The following is an 18,043-nucleotide window of genomic DNA, read 5'->3' on the forward strand; positions in this document are numbered from 1 at the left end:
TTAAGTAATTAACTCCTGTGCTCTAAAACGCATTAAGGCGAAGGCTATAAGCCATCAGATTTGATTAACACTCCTATAAGAACATAATAATATCATATAAATATTTATTTTGCGTGGTGATGGTATGATCAAAATAAATATAGTTCACATATAAGAAAACATGCGGTTAATGTGTTAACTGGTAGACTAAGACTTGAAATGAAGAAGGAGAGGATCCTAATGAATTACACCAGTTCATGTTGGATCACAAATTGTTGAGACAGCTCTTCGTTTATCAGCTTTGAGAGCTACGATGATGTAGCTGATGCAGCGATTTACGTTTTGGCTACACCTGTTAGTATGAACATTAATAAGGAAATTACTACGTTAGTGTGCCTAAGAAATTTGCTTAAATTTATCTCTAACTGCCTATTCCCAATATATTCTAATTAAGAATATATGGCCCAAACACTTACAGTAACCAGTCTATAGCTGATGGTACGTATTACCACAAAATTTAGTCAGATCAGAAAATTGTGAGTTAACTTAAGAAATACATTTACTACAGGTGTATTTTTTTAAAACTTTTAACGCTATTTCTGGCCATTCAGATCAAGTGGATTGGTTTGCCGTGTATGGGTTTCATTCGATGACTCGATTCCAACATCCAGATGTGAAGTATCTTTTATCGATCGTGATTTATTTAGATCTTGTGTAGTTCACACCCGAAATTAGAATTAACGAAGGATTGACTAATTTTGTAATATCGATTTAAATAGGAAAGAATTTAATTTGAATCGAGCGCGCTTGAGGTATGAAATGTGCCCTACTACGCACTATATGCTTCTAGTCACTTATTCTTGATTTCGTGCAGTAAGGTCTCGTAGCGATTTTTGACTGGTAAATATTTGACTGTGGAGTGATTTGCGGTTTTAAAACGAGGAAAGTGTCTGAAGGGATATTTCAGTTGATGTATGAGATGCTTCAATCCTGAAATAATTATCGAGGTAACTGCATACTTTCTGACTGTCATCATTCGGGCTTTAAATGCAGGTTTGATGTTAATATTAATTCATATGTCGCAAATTCTTAAGTAAAATTTAAACTAAAAATAAAATCAATTCATCATTGTGATAAGGATAAAAAAAATCCTTTATTCTTGTCACAATGGTGAATCACGTAATCCACAATAGTTGAAGAAGAATGTTTATTTTTTATATGCCAACTTCAATTTTTGTTACGTGAATGTGCTGCTAAGTTTCCATATAATTTAGGTAGCTTTTGTGAGCTCTTATAGGTGATAATTGTTAGTATCACAGTAAACATATTCAGTGCCGGTCTTCGCAAATCTGGGGCCCTCGGAGAAATTTTTGATCACAGTTCCCCTAGTTCTAAGAAAGATTGCAGAATAGGAAACTGCGCTGCCTAACCACTCCTCCCTCCCCGAGTCTGGTACTAAATATATTATATAGTCTGTTTTATTCTACTTCAAAAATATCGCTTTGTTGTATCAGAAGTAAGATAAGTGATTCGACAAATGTTCGCAAACTATCGTGATGAACCATTTATAATCAAATAGAACGTAAAGTGAAAATTTTTCATAATTTAAGGCTTATATTGTTCAATACAAATACAAAAATATAAATGGTTAATAAATAAAAGCTTCCGTTTTTGTGAAGCCAAAACTTAATCACCGTTTAACATTATTTATTAACGGCCTCACTACAGGATTAGCTGGATACACATCAAGTGGCAATAGGGATCTTTTCCTTCTACCATTCAAAGTTCCCAAAGGCAACAAAACTGGGTTATGAGATGCTGCTGCAGCCACCCCAAGAATGGCTAATCCAGCTAGTGGTATAAGGATCTTTTTAATAGTTGACATCTAGGAAAAAAGTTATCTTGTACTAAGTAAAAAGTTCTTACATTGTTACTCCTACCTGAATACCTCCCAAAGAGTCTCCTCCATTATAGCTCGGATAATGATCTTCATAATCTCCAGGATGCCGTGGAGGAGGTGCGTAACCAGGCCCATAAGCGGTGGGTCTTCCCCCAATGTACCCACCTCCGCCGTGAGGGTACCTTACGTTGTCATCAATAAATGGAGGTCTCCTATCTAGGAGGAATCGCTGCATTAAGAGATCTGATAAATCTATACTGTAGTACTGTACCATCTCCATAGAGCCCTGAGCCAGAAAGCGGGAAAGTTGAAGGACCGTATCTTCCAGACTCATATGCTATAATATGTCGGTTTTATGATTTTTTATTTGTGTGAGTTTTGCGAGGATACTTGCCTCCATAACCTGATGTTTGAGGATCAATCCCAAATTGCCGTTTATTGCCTAAAAGAGATGTTAGTCCTCTTTTGGACTTGGTGCTCAAATCTTCAGTTGGAGAAATTTCGTTTTTCGTTTCAGAGGCGGCCCCACGCTTGTCCTCTTCTCTGAGAATTTGAGACTGAGAGAAAATAATAAAAGTAATTTGAGTCACTGATAAATGAGCAATTACAGATCATTTTGCCATTGCGTATTGATAGTGATTGTTTGATGGAATTTTCGTCAGTTTCGTACATTATTAGTAATTTTCATATTTTTACGGTTTTCGCTCTCGCGACAGTACTATTGAATAGCATCAAGAGGACCAGAGTAGTGTTTAAACATTCCAAATTTTTTGCGTTTAGTTCACTGCCCTAAAAACATCTTTAGAAGTTTAAAATCCTATTTGTCCTAAATTGATAGATTTTCTAAATAAACTAGTTCAAAGAAAGAGACGTGGATAAGAGTACTAAACCATAATTGCCAACATAAAGTAGTTCTAGTAATGTACATATGTGGATGAGGGGTCTGTTATATGCAAACACTCTCAAATAATCCTACATACCTTAACCGGTCTAAAAACAATATTTTAAATAATTTTTAAGGAGTCATATTAGTGGTTAGTGGTGGTAAGTAGTGTAAGTAGTGGAAAATTGAGATCGAAATCTCTGTATCTCAGAATAACTACACAGAGAGCTGCGTGAAAAACGGACATAGCTGTGAAATAGTTATTCATTTTTAATATTATTGATAAATTATAAATTGTTGAGAGTTGAGAGAAAACGATTTTGCTTAAATCAATTTTCTGTCACAAAAACAGATGATAATTTCTCTTTGAAATGACAACTACGTTTTTCTTAATTTTTATAATTGCGTGTGTTTTTCTAAATACATTGAAAAATATTTTTTTCAATTTTCTTCCATAATTAATCAAGAAAAGTTTTAATTTTAAATACTATATTTTTATAAGATTTGTTAAAAATGTCCACCATTTTTTTGTTGAACATATAAGCGACATCTTTCGGACACGCTGAAAGTTGCATTATTAAGGACATTGAGGGGTACTTCGATGCAAATTTGAACAATTCGTCGTTTTAGGATGTGAAAATTTTTAGGCGGAATGTCGTAGGCAATAGCTTTGAGATATCCCCAAAAAAATCCATCTGTGTTAAATCCGAACTACGTGCTAGTCACCTAATAGGTCCATTTGTTCAAATTGTCAATTCAAATGATTAATATGTAAATGAGTATTATGGAGTGAGCCTCCCCCTTGTTAAAAATAAAGTTCATTTAAATCAGCTAGAAGTAGATCGTCCAAGAAGTTTTGTAGCTCAACAGAGGGAGCTAAAATACCGGTTCTGGTTCAAAGAACTATTTATAACAAACGGACCAATTAACCTACTTCCGATTATTCTATATCACACATTCAAACTAAATGCTCTCTAAAAAGTTTGGAGTGTTTTTCCAAAATGGGACAATACGTTTATCTTCACAGTAGTGTTGAATCGAAAATCTTTAGTTCTTTGAAGCAGCCATAAAGTCGTTCTTTTTCAATCTCCGGAATTTGTGATGTGTTTTAAATTTTCTATCGGGAATTCGAATATGAATGATACTGCCCACGTGAGCATCCCTGAAGGTCCCAATTGGAATTCCTTATCACAGACTTAAATATGATCTATATGAGCATCAAATTCACCTCTCTTTCGTCGTTCTATTACGAACATAATTTGCTGGAACCATTCCCATTTAGTTCTATAACCAATTTGAATCATCTCCTATTTAAAAACTCTTTCTGTTTATTCATAATAGAAATACAAACTTTGGCTCTCTTTAACATTAGTAAAAAAAACTTACTTTTTCATCCTCAAAAACTGAATTTCCCTTCGACCAATCGAACCAAAACACCACCAAAGTCACAACAATCACAACGTTTCTAATCACAGCCATCATCACTTTCGTTATTCTCTTAGCATGGTCAACACTGCACTCGTCGAATCGCAATAACAAAATATATTTCAGATTATCATTTTATATGGCCTGGATGTGCAAATATGTTTTGATAATATGCAACAAATTGTATTGTTCCTCTATATTTGACGCTCGTTCTTCATAGGTGACATTGTTTTCTCTATTATACTTGTCCAACCGACCATGGCGCCAAGGCTTCTTCAGTTGGTTCATTTCTCTTCTTGTAATTTAAATGGATTTATTGTAGGATACGTCGAATTATTATTAAATACGATGCCATTGTTGGGAAAGATCCACAATCAAAATAAAATTATTTTTTTATCTTTTTATGAGATAATGATTTAAGATCCTTGGGCGTGTGTGTGCTTTTTGACTCCCCAAATGTGACTTTTCATAAATTGCCTCTCAATGTGAAATATAATCCTAAAACAAAAAGAAAAAAGGGGCTTAAAAGCTGAGAGTATTTTGATACCCTGAACAATCCTTAGGGAGGAGGGTGCACATTACGGCTATTGTGACGCACACAAACTGTCGCAAATATTGCATTTGATACAAGTGTTATGTTATGGTTCACTTTACAGATCCGACGGGAAAACAGGGGGGAAATTACCTTTTATACATACAGGGTGTCCGGTTTTATATTAGCAGGATTTTAACCACGTTTTCCACGCATAAAAACAATATTAGTTTGCTATATCCACTATATTCAAGCTTTGTTAAGGAAATACAGTGTGTTGAAATTTTATAGATTTTTAAAAATCTTTTTTCAAATCTTTCATAGCCCTAAAGTTTTTCATATATTTAACTTAAATTTTAAGTTTAAGTTACTCTTTGGGGTCTACATGTTTATATGGTAATAGATGATTGTGAAAAAATACAGGGTGATAATTTTTTGAATTTCTACTCATTTTGTTACCCAAAACTTTTTTATAGTGCACCGCATAGTATTTAATTTTAGAAATTTAAATTGCCTGTTGTTGTTAAACTGACTGTAAAACAGAAGAGAAATAAAAAATAAATGTAACTTCAAATGCAGAATAAATTAAACAGCGCCAATTTATTCGATAACAAAATATTTTTAATTAATATCAAATAATTATTATTACAGAAATTGTTCGAAATGATCGCCATTACTTTCTACACATAAATTACAATGTCGTCATAGACACCACTGAACATCTTGCTAATTTTGAGCAGTAATTCTAAGAGCAGAATTCCTTATTCGCCCTATCAATTCTTATTGAGGGTTTGCAGGAGTAGAGTATACGTTTTCCTTCAAAAATTCTCAAGCATAAAAATCTAGAGGTGTTAGGTGGAGCGATCGGGGAGACTAACCAATTGATCCTCCACGACTTACCCACCTCTGCATGCATTTAGCCAGTACCTCACCACCGGGGAATAATGTGAAGGACATCCGTCTAATTACGCTATAAATTGATACACAAAATTTGAGCTAAATATCTCAAAAACTTTGTGAGCTATAAAAGATAAATTGAGAAAGATATAAAACTTCAACATCTTGTTTTTTCTTAACAAAGCAATTTTCGAATATAGTTTCTATGTGAAATTAATATTATTTTTATGCATACAATACGTAGTTAAAATCCTGCTATAAAAAACCGAACACTCTGTATACCTAGACCTATTTCCGTTACGTTTTTCCTGCCGCTTTTTCTATCTACTGAAACGAACATCACAACACAATGATTGTTACATTGAACAAGAAATTACCTTCTAGTTTCCCAAAGGAAGCAAGTCCCACACACCTAAATGGCCGAGGGTTTAATTCCATATTTTGAGGGCCTTTATGACGTGCGATGTAAATTTGCTGACGACATGTTGTGCCAATGTCACCCTCAACTTATGACCAGCAAACAAATTTTGCTAATTTACGTGAACGAGTCGCATTTCATAATTAAAGGGCTTCACATAAAATAAACGTTAAAATTTTGTCGAGGGGAAACGGTTGCAATGGGCACGTTTTAAGGATAATGTGATAATTTAGGATGAGGTGTTTTGAATAGCTGTGAAAATTATTGCAGATGAGACAGAGCGAGTTTTATGACAAAGCTCGTTGGAAAATTAAAAAACTCCGTTTGCAGAACGTGAGCTTTTGCATGTCACATTTCAGGGATGTATGTTGGGGATCATAATTTAAAGAATATGTGGAAGCCCTTTTAACATCAAAGATTTTCCACTTTATGATGACTGAGAAAGTCACTTCGGCTTCTATATAAATTCGTATATCGCCATGGTTACCTGGGGTCCTTTTCTAGGGGTTTTCCTAATTTTCCGAAAATATGAACTTACTTTCCGTTAATATAACACTCAGACGAATATTTAGGGTTTTTTAAAATTCTCCTCAGGTTAACAGACGAAAAGAAATAGCAGACGCTCCAAGTCCGATACGAAATACATCATCGTTTCGAGTGCTGTAAAGTCATTTTACAATACGCTGGAGGAAATATTGAATTCCAAGAATTCGATTCGAAAAATATATGTCTAAACCGAAATTGTTTGCAAAAATCTTAATATGCAACATTCCTAGTTTCAGATATTTTTTCGGTTTGCTTCCTTTTATAATTCTTAACGTAACTTTGCAGTATTGAAAACCAAGAAGAATCAAAACGCTGAAAAAAGCTTGAAAGTTTTAAGTATTTTCAGGTCATGTCCATCACTAAATTCATTCATTTAGGCTCATCACAAACTTGCAGCTTTAATAAGAAAATTGAAAGTTTCAGGTTGTTTCATTCTACATCAGCTTCGTCATAAATTTCAAGTGTACGCGATTGATTTGAAGCTTTTTAAGGGCATTTCATCTTCCCAACTTGCCGTTGTTGCGCGAGACCTAACAGCTTAATATACCTTTGGATCTTTTCTTTCTTTTGATAATCTCCATGAATTATAAAAGAGGCCGAACTAACCTGAAGTGACCTGAATCTGTCGCTCTATTTCTTTCTCGTCAAAATTTCAAACATTGTTATTTCTTTCGATTCTTTATATGAGCAAAATTATTACAAATTTGCAGTTTACGCGACAAATTTCAAATATGCTTAAGTCAGGAAACGACTTGTACCTTCATATCTGAAAGAATTGTAGTTTGTGACTTCAGTCAATATTGTAACAAACTCACACTTTTCGCGAATCTGTTAAAAATTTTAAATATTTTCACGTGATAGTTTCAGATCTCCTTAATCAACACAAACATGTAGATTTACACCAGAAGCTGAACCCCACCCAGTTGTCTGGTTCTGCCAGCCATCAATTATTTCCTCAATACTTTTAGATTCTATTTTTCTTTCCAAAATCACCCTTAAATCAGATCAGCCTAAAGCAAACCCGACAGGCCATTCCATCAGCATCCCATGTATATTTCACGCACTAATGATTTCCGCATGGACATTTTGATGGCCCCATAAAATGCACGGTATTTAGATTAAACGCACGCAGACCACAAGTGGCGCCCATCGGGGCGTAATTACAGGGGGATGAATCCACCCCCCGGCGGACCAGCCGCGAGGTCCAAATGGGGTGATATGTGGCATAATATATATACGTCCCAACTAATATACCGGGTGTCCATTTAACAGACCCTCGGATTCCTCTGAATTTCTTTGTGGTACCAGGAAAAATTGATTATGGGGATATGTATGTAAGGTAAATTTTGAAATTAATGACAACCCCAGGGGGCGTCCGAGAAAAGCGGGGCGTATTTTTTTTTACGGGACCATCTGCATTTTTTTCACATAATAGAGTCCTCTCTAGATGCTGTGTTAGTTCCTAGATTTCTTTACCCTGGGACGTAGTGACCCTTATCTATGACGTTTTAAAATAAATTTCGGACATTTGCAATTCCGCATGAAAAAAAAAATTAATATCGCAGTTAGTTTAAGTTACATTTTGACGATTTTAGGATGGATTCTCATTAAGATCATCTTAACATTCATGAATACTTATTTAGGCAAACGTACACACAGGGTGGTCACAATAACAAATTTAATTACACATTTTTCAAGTTCAATTTTCCTCATTTTGGTATAAAATAATATCAATTCATCTTAAATATTAATGGAATCATAAATTATTTCGGAAAAATGATCTAACCTGAATCAACCTGTATTCATCGAAACTATGGCAACGCATGATTAACACTAAGGCATTTAGCCATCAATGCAAGTTTCTCCGAAATGATCTACGTAAATATTTAAAGTTTGTTTTAAAATGTGATGGTTTCGAGCCACTGCATCTCAGGGTTAAAAAATCTAGAAACTAACATAGAATCAAGAGAAGATTTTATCACGTGAAAAAAAATCAGGTGATTCCATAAAAAAAGACAACTTATGAGGCTTCACTTTAGTGGGACATCCTCTGGGTTGTTACTGGTTTTAAAATTTTCCTTCATTAGCTTCATATTCATCCTCATAATTGATTTCTTCATGAAATCACAAATAAACTTACATGCGTTCGAGGGGCTGTTAAATGGACACCCTGTATGTTGTCCATGTAATTTCTGTGTACTATGACACTTAAGCAGGTACATATGTATGGACAATGCTCAGTCTAGTTGTAGTAGATCGAGATTTGTTGTTTAGATTCATTGCAATGGGTCATTAATTATGTGCACAGAGCTATGCGACAAATTCATATTCAACCCCCGAAATTTATTACAGTGAGGAATTTCCTGGGAATTGAAGGAATATACGGTATCGGATTCTCGTATTTTGCCATTGTGTACCATAACAACTGCAAGATGTTGCAAATGATTGATGGCCTCAAATAACTTCAGATATACGAAATCTATTTCGTACTTTGTTGCATCTCGGTTTCATTTCAGACGTCAACGTTGAGAAAAATTAATCTAAAATTGATGGAAGTCGAGTTTATAATTTGTTCACGGTAAACCCTTAGAAATAGTAAAGTTACTCTTCTTGTAGAAGGAAGTTTTTTCTTGAAGTAGAAAAAATTGGCAATGGAATCACCATGGAAAATAAATGCCTGACTTGGCTTTTCCACGCAGTGCGTAACTAACATTTAGTGGCAAAACATGGGTGTATGGCAGCTGACATTTATTGACTAAAAATGAGTTTCGCGTTACTGAGATTTAGTGAGGAAAAGTGTGTGTTGTGTAACTGTCTTTTAATATCTTATTTACAAGCAAAGGTTTAAAAACCACTCTCTAAACTTAGCCATGCAGGAAAATACGCCAAAAATATAGTTTTTACAAGCATAGCCTACAGTTCAGTATCCTATATCCACGTTTATTCTTATCAATAAACTTCATCCTATGCTAGAATTATGTCTGTTCATATACGTATATGTACTTAATTGTCCAACTACTTTACTTGATATTCTATTCGTGCAGCCTGTCTTGATATTAAGTCAAGACAAGTCAAGCAACTTGCAAATCAAGTCAAACACCGCTCCTATATTTTTCAGATGCTTTCCAGCAACTACGCAGATTTGGAAAATTTGCTGCGCGAGCTCCAAGGAAATTCCGCGCCATGTCTGAATCTATTTCCAACCAACAGGTAAGTGGCATTGTGAAATTTCTCCTGCCAATTGGCCACAACAAGTGATGCTATTTTATTATCGTTCTGATAATTAATTGAGTTGTTGACCTTCCCCAGTGAATTTTAACTCAACTCTTTATCATTTTCCTCAATGAATGTCGCTGAAATTTGCGCTTCGGCGCTTTCGAGCACATTAATCTACGTAGCATCATCTGTATCAATTTGAAACAATTTTTGTATATTATGATTTATAGGAAAAGCCACTTTTATAGTCCCCGATGGCGGCAGGAGAAAAGCGAGATAAATTGCTTGTCCCTGAACAAATTTAAATTATTGCAAAGCAATAACTGTACACTTCATGAGAAATGAAATAGGAGAAAGAAAATCAATTTTTTTCTTTTTTGATCCGCCTCGTAGTATTCGCTTAAAATGAAGGTCCAACATTAAGCAATAAATAATTTAGATTACTGACAACAATGATACAAGCAAAAATTTCTAAAATATAATAATGGTGCCAGGGCAAATTCCAATTCCGAAATTCAAATTCTCCTTTTTGCTTTGTGTTTCCTTATTATATTCTGTGTTCAATACACCGCAGTATTAAGAGCAGCTATCGGCTTCCTTAAATTCCACAGAAAGCTCTTTAACATCCGTCACGAATCCTGGATTTTTCAATAATTCTTCAGTTCAGCAACTCCTCAAACTGTCCCCAGTGATTTTGTCATCATATCTATCTATTGCATTCTCCATGTCTTCCTCACGCTTAGCACCGAGGCTCTGACCAGAGAATATTCGAATTTTCTGCACTGGTTTCTAGCAATAAATCGCTTTATAGAGTTCGCTAATTTCCATATGGGAGATAAAGAGTTTCACTCTGGGGTCACACAGAAAAATTTAATAAGTTTGTTGATTTCAGAGCCCATGGTCGAGTTACATAAAATGTCAGTTTCGAGAAACGAAGCTTTGAGGCGGATGTTGTTAGAAAAGTTTAGTTTTTGAGGCAAAAGCTCTAATTTGGCTTTCCCAAGAACGTGATAGGGAAGTTTCGCTAAAGTGCGAAAATTTATTAAATTGTTTGCCTGGAGAATGTTTCACTTTTGACCACTGAGCCCATGAAAAATAGATAACGTCAGTTTCTTTGAATTGAGTAACTTATTGAAATACTAAAACTTTCATTGAAAATTACTCGTGAAAACTAACAAATATGCACGATGTTATTTACTAGCAAAAACTTCGATCTCCATCAAATCTAAGAATTAACCATCCTCTCATAGAAAGATATCCCATTCTCAAACCTTAAAGTGTAGTTTTGAATATAAGAAGGGTAAGCCCAGATCTTTCAGCCACCCACGGTATATGGGTGTAAGACCTGAGCACTACATAATTTTTGACAGTTGTGCTTTAATTTTTGAAGTTTTGAGCTGCTCCACATCACTCTGTGATTATTTTGTCTTTGAAGGTGGTGTGGTTGAAGTTAACGAATGATAAATTTTTTTTTGTTATATTATACGTAAGAGAGTTGTCCTTTGATCGGTGTCTTAAAAAGAAAGTGGCTGAAAATGACCAAAATGGTCTTGGTAATTATTGTCATATACTCAGTTGTTTACGAGATAAGTGAATAGAACACTAATCTTGTGTAAGGACATGTTTACATCTAAGGTTCATTGTTGATAAATATTACTTAATTTTTGTCAAATATGAAGCAATTATTGATAATAAAACAAGGGTAGCATTTAGTTAACACTAATGCGTTTTGATAAGTCAAGTTTGAGTCTGATTTCGTCCCATTCATTCTTCTAAGTATTTCCTCTAAGTAAGGTTCATATCCGAATTACAAAGTCTTCTTTATTTTTTCATCAGTAAACTTCTTATAAAATCGTACAAATTTAATTATCACAAATAATATCACTAAAGGAATCCCTATTATTATGACAAACACATCTAGGAGGTAGTACTGGTACCATTTCAAGTATTTAGCAGCAGAACTGAGCCTTGGAGCTCCTTTATGTCGGATAACGTACTCCACCCAATAAACCGCTGTTTCCATTGGACTTAGAGGTCTATCTTTGTAGTCCTCTGAGATTTGCTTGGCGTTAGCTGCATATCTGAAATCATCATTAGTTTCAATTTTTTGACCTACACCTTAACTTACCGAGGATCTTCTAAGAGCTTTCTGGCAGCTCCAAGTAATCGCTCCTTGGATATGTCTTCATAGTCCACCATGATAGCATAACCCACGGTTTCAGCATATTTTATATTGAGGCTTTGGTCAGCGAATATAGGAATTCCTAATACAGGTACTCCGCAGTAGATTGCCTCTTGGGTTCCCATCATTCCCCCATGGGACACAAAGAGTTTCACTCTGGAATCACCTGCAAAATGTTTCTTTAGTACCCATAAAACGAAAGTTTGATGACGTGTACATAGGATATCTTGTTGTGGCATCCATGGCTCTAAATGAACATTTTCAGGAATTTTTATATCTTTAGAAAACCTCTCTTTTGAACCCTTTACAAGAATTTTGTAGGGCAGTTCTGCGAATGTGTCTAAAAGAACTTGTAGTTTTTCTTCTGGCAAAGTTTCTATTACCAGTACAGATCCCATGGAAAAGTATATTACTCCTTTTTTGTCTGTAGTAAGAATTTTGTTGAAATACTGGAAAAGAAGGCCAATAATAAACAAAAGAAGGTATAGTGTAATTTTGAAAGATGTAAAGGGTTTTGTGGGTCGTTTTTTTACATTCCTTTATTACTTGCCTCGTTTATTTGATGCGATTTTTTTATATGCAAACCAGCTACCTCAATCACATTTGGCACTAACGCTCTGGCATTATTAATACTGATATGTGTATTAACAAATTGCAAACTGGTATTCTGTGCCAGAACATCCAAATCTGGTAATTCTTCACCGAAAAATTCCTTTGCCATCACATTCGATGGCCAAGTGCTAAAGATATGGTACCTAAAATCCACTCCATATCTTTCCCTTCTCAAAAGACTCGTTAAACGCTTACAATAATTTTGATTGGATCAAAGTCCAGGTATTAACAATCCTCTCATATAAACTCATAATTGACAGATATTCCATAAAATAGTTGGGCACGTAAGAGGGGTTATCGGGAAGGCCAAACCTTTCAGAAGCCCATGGCAAGTTGGCACTGCTGGTCATCACAATGGAAGGTACCCCGAAGTACCATGCCCATCCTAGCATGCAATCAGTTCCAAACAGCTCAGTAATGATAACATCGTATTGCTTCGTTGTCTTTTTCAAGTTTATGAATTGATCAGATTTGAAACTATTTCGGCATATTTCTGCCCCAAGTGGTCCGGCCATAACCATAGTGAAGGCAGATCCTGAAATGCTTCGGAGGAGACCTACAGTCATGTTGTTGGTCACTATTGGGGACGTGCCTTTAATACTTATATCTGTGAAGCTTCGGAGCGGTTAATTATCTATTTTGTAATAGATGTTTAACTTACCCATTAATAGGCTCTTTTAGAGGAAAATGACTGTACACATCTACATTATGATCACGTTTCGCCAGTTCTTTTAATAGTGGTTGAAACATACGGTAATGGCTTAATCCGGGAAAAGTAAAGATGGCTAGAATATTTGCACTTAAGCATGATTCTATGAGGGATAGGACACTAAGCGCGATATTCAGCTTCATTGTACTTTGTTCATCAAGTACTGTTGAACATAGCGTGTTTGTGTCAATCAATAGCAACTTACGCATCCATCACAAGATGATACGAGGATGGTCCCAGAAGTACCGGACTTGATACATAGATAGCAACATTTTTGAGAAATATTACCAATACCTAACCTTAAAACATTTAGGTCTAAAGTTTAAGGGTGTTACGTTGATTTGTGGTTGTTTTGGAACCGTTTTTAGTAAGCGCTCCCAGAGATTTTGTGAACATGGAAAAAATTGATCATTGATACGAAAAAGTCTTGTTTCATCAAGACAACGCACCAACCCACCCTTCCGTCATCGCGATAGCCAAAATTAATGATCTTAGATGCGAGCTTTTTCCGCTTTTCAGATTTTTTTTTATTTCCAAAACATCGAAAATATTGCTCTGTGGAAAGGCGTTTGCCAATAATGAAAAAGTGGAGTAAGTGGTTGATGCCTATTTTGAAACATTCGAAGCGTCTTGTTATAAACATAATAAGGAGTTTCGAGCAAATATATAGACCATAGAACATCACTGGGAACAGTATCTCAATCTCAGAGAAGACTATGTTAAGAAATTATGTAACATTTTCCAAAATTTCTTTTCTTTAAGTGTTTGGTCGGGTACTTCTGGGAGTATCCTCGTAACTGGTAGATGATAATACCAATTTATAAATTTGTACTCTATTATCTTAGTGTCAAGGCTGAAACTAGTGAAGCATTACTGATGTAGTAATTCATGTGACAAGTCAGAAATATTGTACATGGAATGCGTTTGCTTCATCATTCTCAATCATTTCATCATCTCATCTAATTGAATCATATCTCGTTTTGTTGCGTAATTACTTTGATATTTTTTTTAGGTTTTCTAGACATTTTATGGCTCAGGGAGACGCAAATTGTCCTTTCTTTCCCAGGAAGAAATATAGCTTTTTTTAGGTCAGATCTAGAACTTTGAAACGTCACCAATTGCTATCACATACTCGGGAATATGTTTAAGTTTTTCGTTGATAGATGCTAATAGAGCGCATTAAGGGGATCAATTTTATGTATTTTTTCGGCCAGTTGGTCCATAAATTTTTGAGATATTGACGATCACAGTATGAAAAATAAGTAAATATCTTATTGGGTTATTACTATATATATTGGGGATTATCGTTATTCAAGTGCCCTTGTATCAAGTTGCGTAACTACAAATTCGGCCCTCTTTTTGCTGAATTATAAAAAAATGTATTAACCTACAGGGTGGTATCAGCGTCAAATTTACCGTTGCAGATTTTTTTTTAGTGTACAAGATGTTTCAAATTTGAAGCTCAAATCATTTTATAGAAAAAATCCAATTGTTCTTTTAATTAAAGTAATTAAAATAAATTAAATTAATTAAAATTAAAGTTTTTTTAATTCAGCTTTCGCTATAAAGTCCGACACCAGGGTTCGTAATTTTTGAATTATTTACATTGATTTGCATTTCCACTGTGAATAATCTCTCAAATTATTCAATTACAAATATATGAAAAAACTACCTTGGAAGTAACAGATGATGAGTGTTAACAGAAAGCATTACTCATATTTGGCCTTTGTCTGTGCGCTTCTATACAAACCCTTGACCAGTTTTGAAAATATGCAGATCACCATTAAAAGTGTTCCTAGGGAAATGCCAATGACATCCAGTAGATAATACTGATACCAAGCCAGCGATTTGGCTGAGGATTGAAGATTTGGGGCCCCTTTATATCGAATCACATATTCCACCCAGTAGACTGCAGTGTCCAAAGCACTCATAGGCCGATCTTTGTATTTTCTAGAAACAGCTTTTGCATTGAATGCATATCTAAAATAGAGGTGTGAAATACTCTTTAATTGAGCGGACTAGAGACTTATTTTGGATCATTTAAAAGAGCTTTGGTCTCTCGTAAAATGACTTCTTTGGAGAGATCGTCATAATCGAGCATAATGGCAAAGCCTTTATCCTCAGCTTTTTTTATGTTTTGGTATTGATCCGCAAAGATGGTTATACCTAAGATTGGAGTGTCACAATAAACTGCTTCTTGAAGCCCCATCATTCCTTCATGCGATATAAAAAGTTTCACTCTAAAATCACCTAAAGAAATTGAGATGCTGCTGGCTAGATAAGTCAGGTCAGGATTAGGTTATTGCCTGAACAACTGTTCCTTACATAAAATGTCTTTTTGTGGCATCCAAGGGTGAAAGTAAATATTTCCTGGAATAGTTAAGTTTGCAGGAATTTATATATCACTCCATTTCCAAAGTATTTTGTAAGGTAGTTCCGCAAATGCCTCGAATAGACCGGAAATTTTGGTTCCGGATAAACTTTCAACGGAGAGGACCGTACCCAAAGAAAAATATATCACACCCTGTTGGTTCTTGTCAGTATTAAGAATTTCATCGAAATTCTATACGTACATTTAATTGAACTAACAGTAAATTTGTTTAAGACTTCTTTGTTTACCTCAGGAACTCCCCTTCTATCCTCCCTGATATGAATCCCACCAACCTCAACCACATTGGGTACCAACGGTCTGGCATCACTAATGGAAAAATGCGTATTTACCAACTGCAAACTTGTATTACGAACCAAAATCTCCAAATCAGGAACGTATTTTCCAAAAAACTTCTTTAGCAATAAATTTGAAGGTTTCAGACTGTATATTTGGTACCTAACACCAAAAATTAATCTAGATTTTAAAAGATTTTCATACATACAATATTTTTGATAAAACTAGACTCCACGTGTTCCTCAATCTCTCAGACAAACTCATATGACTGGTGGCACCCATGAAATAATTGGGAATGTATGAAGGGTTATCAGGAAGGCCGAAGGATTCGGCAGCCCATGGTAGATTGATGCTGGTGGTCATTACCACCGATGGGACGCCGAAGTACCAAGCAAATCCCAACATGCAGTTTGAGGCGAACAATTCTGTGATCAAAAGGTCATATTTTTTAGATGATTGCTTGAGTACTTGCAATTGAGGGCCTTCAAAGGTGCTCTTGCAGAATTCGGCACCACAATGTGACGTCATTCTAGCTACCATTTTCACGTTTGGAAAGTGCCTTATATCTTTTAAGTGTCGGTTTGTAGTGGATGGGAAATTGCCACTGAGGATCATGTCGTTATAGCTGAAACAGACAGATTTTTGTTGCATTTAATTATGACGATTTTCATCAAGCGTTATTTTTCCTTAGTTTTATCAATTGCATACCCATCGATAGGATTTTTCAAAGGGAAAAAGCTGACCACATCCACGTTGTGACCCCTTCTGGCTAGTTCTTCCATGAGTGGTGCGAACATGACGAAATGGCTGAAACCTGGCAAGGGAAATATGGCCAAAATGTTGGCACCAGAACATAATTTTGAGAGAAATATTGAAAACAGTATTGTGTGCAACATAGTCATTACAAATAATGTTCAAAAACTGACTTAAAATTTTATTTGAAATAGTTCAACAAAACAATTTTTTGATGGAAAGCAAAAAAAATATACGTCTATATCGGTTCAATTAAGGGCCTGCATTTACGTATTAAATGCTGAATATAATTACATAGAGGATAAAAGTTCCAAAAAAATCCAAGGTTGAACTTTTTTGCTGTAGTGGTGATCAAGCACTTTGCGTGCCTAATGGTTTGTTGAAATTTTATAATTAAAAAATCTTGTTTAGAGGGAATCTTCTTGCTACAAAACACATTATTTTCGGAGAAATATTTGAATTCTTGCCAAACTATGCGGTAAAACTGCTATTCTGCAGTGATTCAACAAGGTCGTACCTTTTAATTGGCTGCTTCAAATTTTGTCTCTGCGGATTCTCCAAAGTACTTTCGAATTCTTCAATCCCACTATGGTTTAAAATTTCAGATGGAAGTCTTATATAGAGCCCTTTTTAAAGGTATAGACTCGATATTAAAAAAAATGCTTAAAGACGTATAATTTAATTAAAAAAAGGCATTTAATGTTTATGTTTTTTCCAAAAATTTCAAGTTTATGTAAATTATAAACGTATTGCAATATTTTTTACAAGCGCTGTATGTTATTGCAAGAGGGGCAATTTTCCCCAAGGGGGTATATCGAAATAGCTGAAAATTAGAAAATTGAACTCATTCTATTCATGAGTTTATTGTCTACCCAAGGACGGGATTCTCCAAGGGAAAATAACCGACCATATGCACGTTGTTTCCCCTTTCAGCCAGTTTCCCCGAAAGGCGTAAAATCTTGGTTAAACGGCTCATATCAAGATTTTTATTTTTAATATCGAAAAAAGGGCCATAAGAAACACATTAGGAAACAATATCTGAAACCTTTGTAATTTTTGATATTTGTATGTACAGTATTTTTTTTACACTAATTAGGACATATTTCCTTAAAGTATTTTCATTTCTAAATGGGTATAATGATGAATGATGATTGGCTAGAGTTTTATGGTTTTTACAGTTACTATAACTAGACGAAACACAATTCAATTTAGAGCTTTTGGATGCTTTCAACGGCTCATGCAGATTGAAAAAATCTTATATTTAAATAAGTGTTATAGCAAACATATTTTGCCGAGGGTTCTGTCTGAGAGCTGAGGAGATCAGGG

At 35.0% G+C, this 18,043-nt stretch overlaps 3 protein-coding genes across 4 annotated transcripts; all 3 read right to left on the bottom strand.

The window, feature by feature from the left end:
- Positions 1 to 1,327: 1,327 nt before the first annotated feature.
- On the bottom strand, positions 1,328 to 6,123 carry LOC136345489 (uncharacterized). Its single transcript, XM_066293834.1, has 6 exons — positions 5,994 to 6,123; positions 4,149 to 4,685; positions 2,274 to 2,436; positions 2,151 to 2,216; positions 1,920 to 2,095; positions 1,328 to 1,864 (listed from the first exon to the last, which is right to left on the bottom strand). Exons 2-6 carry the CDS (start codon positions 4,242 to 4,244, stop codon positions 1,670 to 1,672), a joined length of 696 nt encoding a protein of 231 aa, XP_066149931.1. The 5' UTR covers positions 4,245 to 4,685; positions 5,994 to 6,123; the 3' UTR covers positions 1,328 to 1,669.
- A 5,476-nt stretch (positions 6,124 to 11,599) lies between these two features.
- On the bottom strand, positions 11,600 to 13,647 carry LOC136345546 (UDP-glucosyltransferase 2-like). 2 transcript variants are annotated; one of them, XM_066293977.1, is made up of 6 exons: positions 13,252 to 13,647; positions 12,786 to 13,205; positions 12,529 to 12,733; positions 12,196 to 12,427; positions 11,925 to 12,144; positions 11,600 to 11,877 (listed from the first exon to the last, which is right to left on the bottom strand). In XM_066293977.1, the coding sequence occupies exons 1-6, from the start codon at positions 13,506 to 13,508 to the stop codon at positions 11,604 to 11,606; spliced, it is 1,608 nt and encodes a 535-aa protein (XP_066150074.1). In that variant the 5' UTR covers positions 13,509 to 13,647; the 3' UTR covers positions 11,600 to 11,603. The 2 variants fall into 2 exon arrangements, with proteins under 2 accessions (XP_066150074.1, XP_066150075.1); XM_066293978.1 differs by having other exon boundaries at positions 12,786 to 13,197; positions 13,252 to 13,487.
- A 180-nt stretch (positions 13,648 to 13,827) lies between these two features.
- Positions 13,828 to 16,891, bottom strand: LOC136345684 (UDP-glucosyltransferase 2-like). The gene is made up of 6 exons (XM_066294210.1): positions 16,673 to 16,891; positions 16,173 to 16,589; positions 15,919 to 16,126; positions 15,697 to 15,862; positions 15,371 to 15,573; positions 13,828 to 15,302 (listed from the first exon to the last, which is right to left on the bottom strand). The coding sequence occupies exons 1-6, from the start codon at positions 16,864 to 16,866 to the stop codon at positions 15,009 to 15,011; spliced, it is 1,482 nt and encodes a 493-aa protein (XP_066150307.1). The 5' UTR covers positions 16,867 to 16,891; the 3' UTR covers positions 13,828 to 15,008.
- Between the last annotated feature and the right edge of the window lie 1,152 nt (positions 16,892 to 18,043).

This window comes from Euwallacea fornicatus, chromosome 20, assembly GCF_040115645.1.
Source record: "Euwallacea fornicatus isolate EFF26 chromosome 20, ASM4011564v1, whole genome shotgun sequence".
In the NCBI taxonomy this organism is placed as follows: domain Eukaryota; kingdom Metazoa; phylum Arthropoda; class Insecta; order Coleoptera; family Curculionidae; genus Euwallacea; species Euwallacea fornicatus.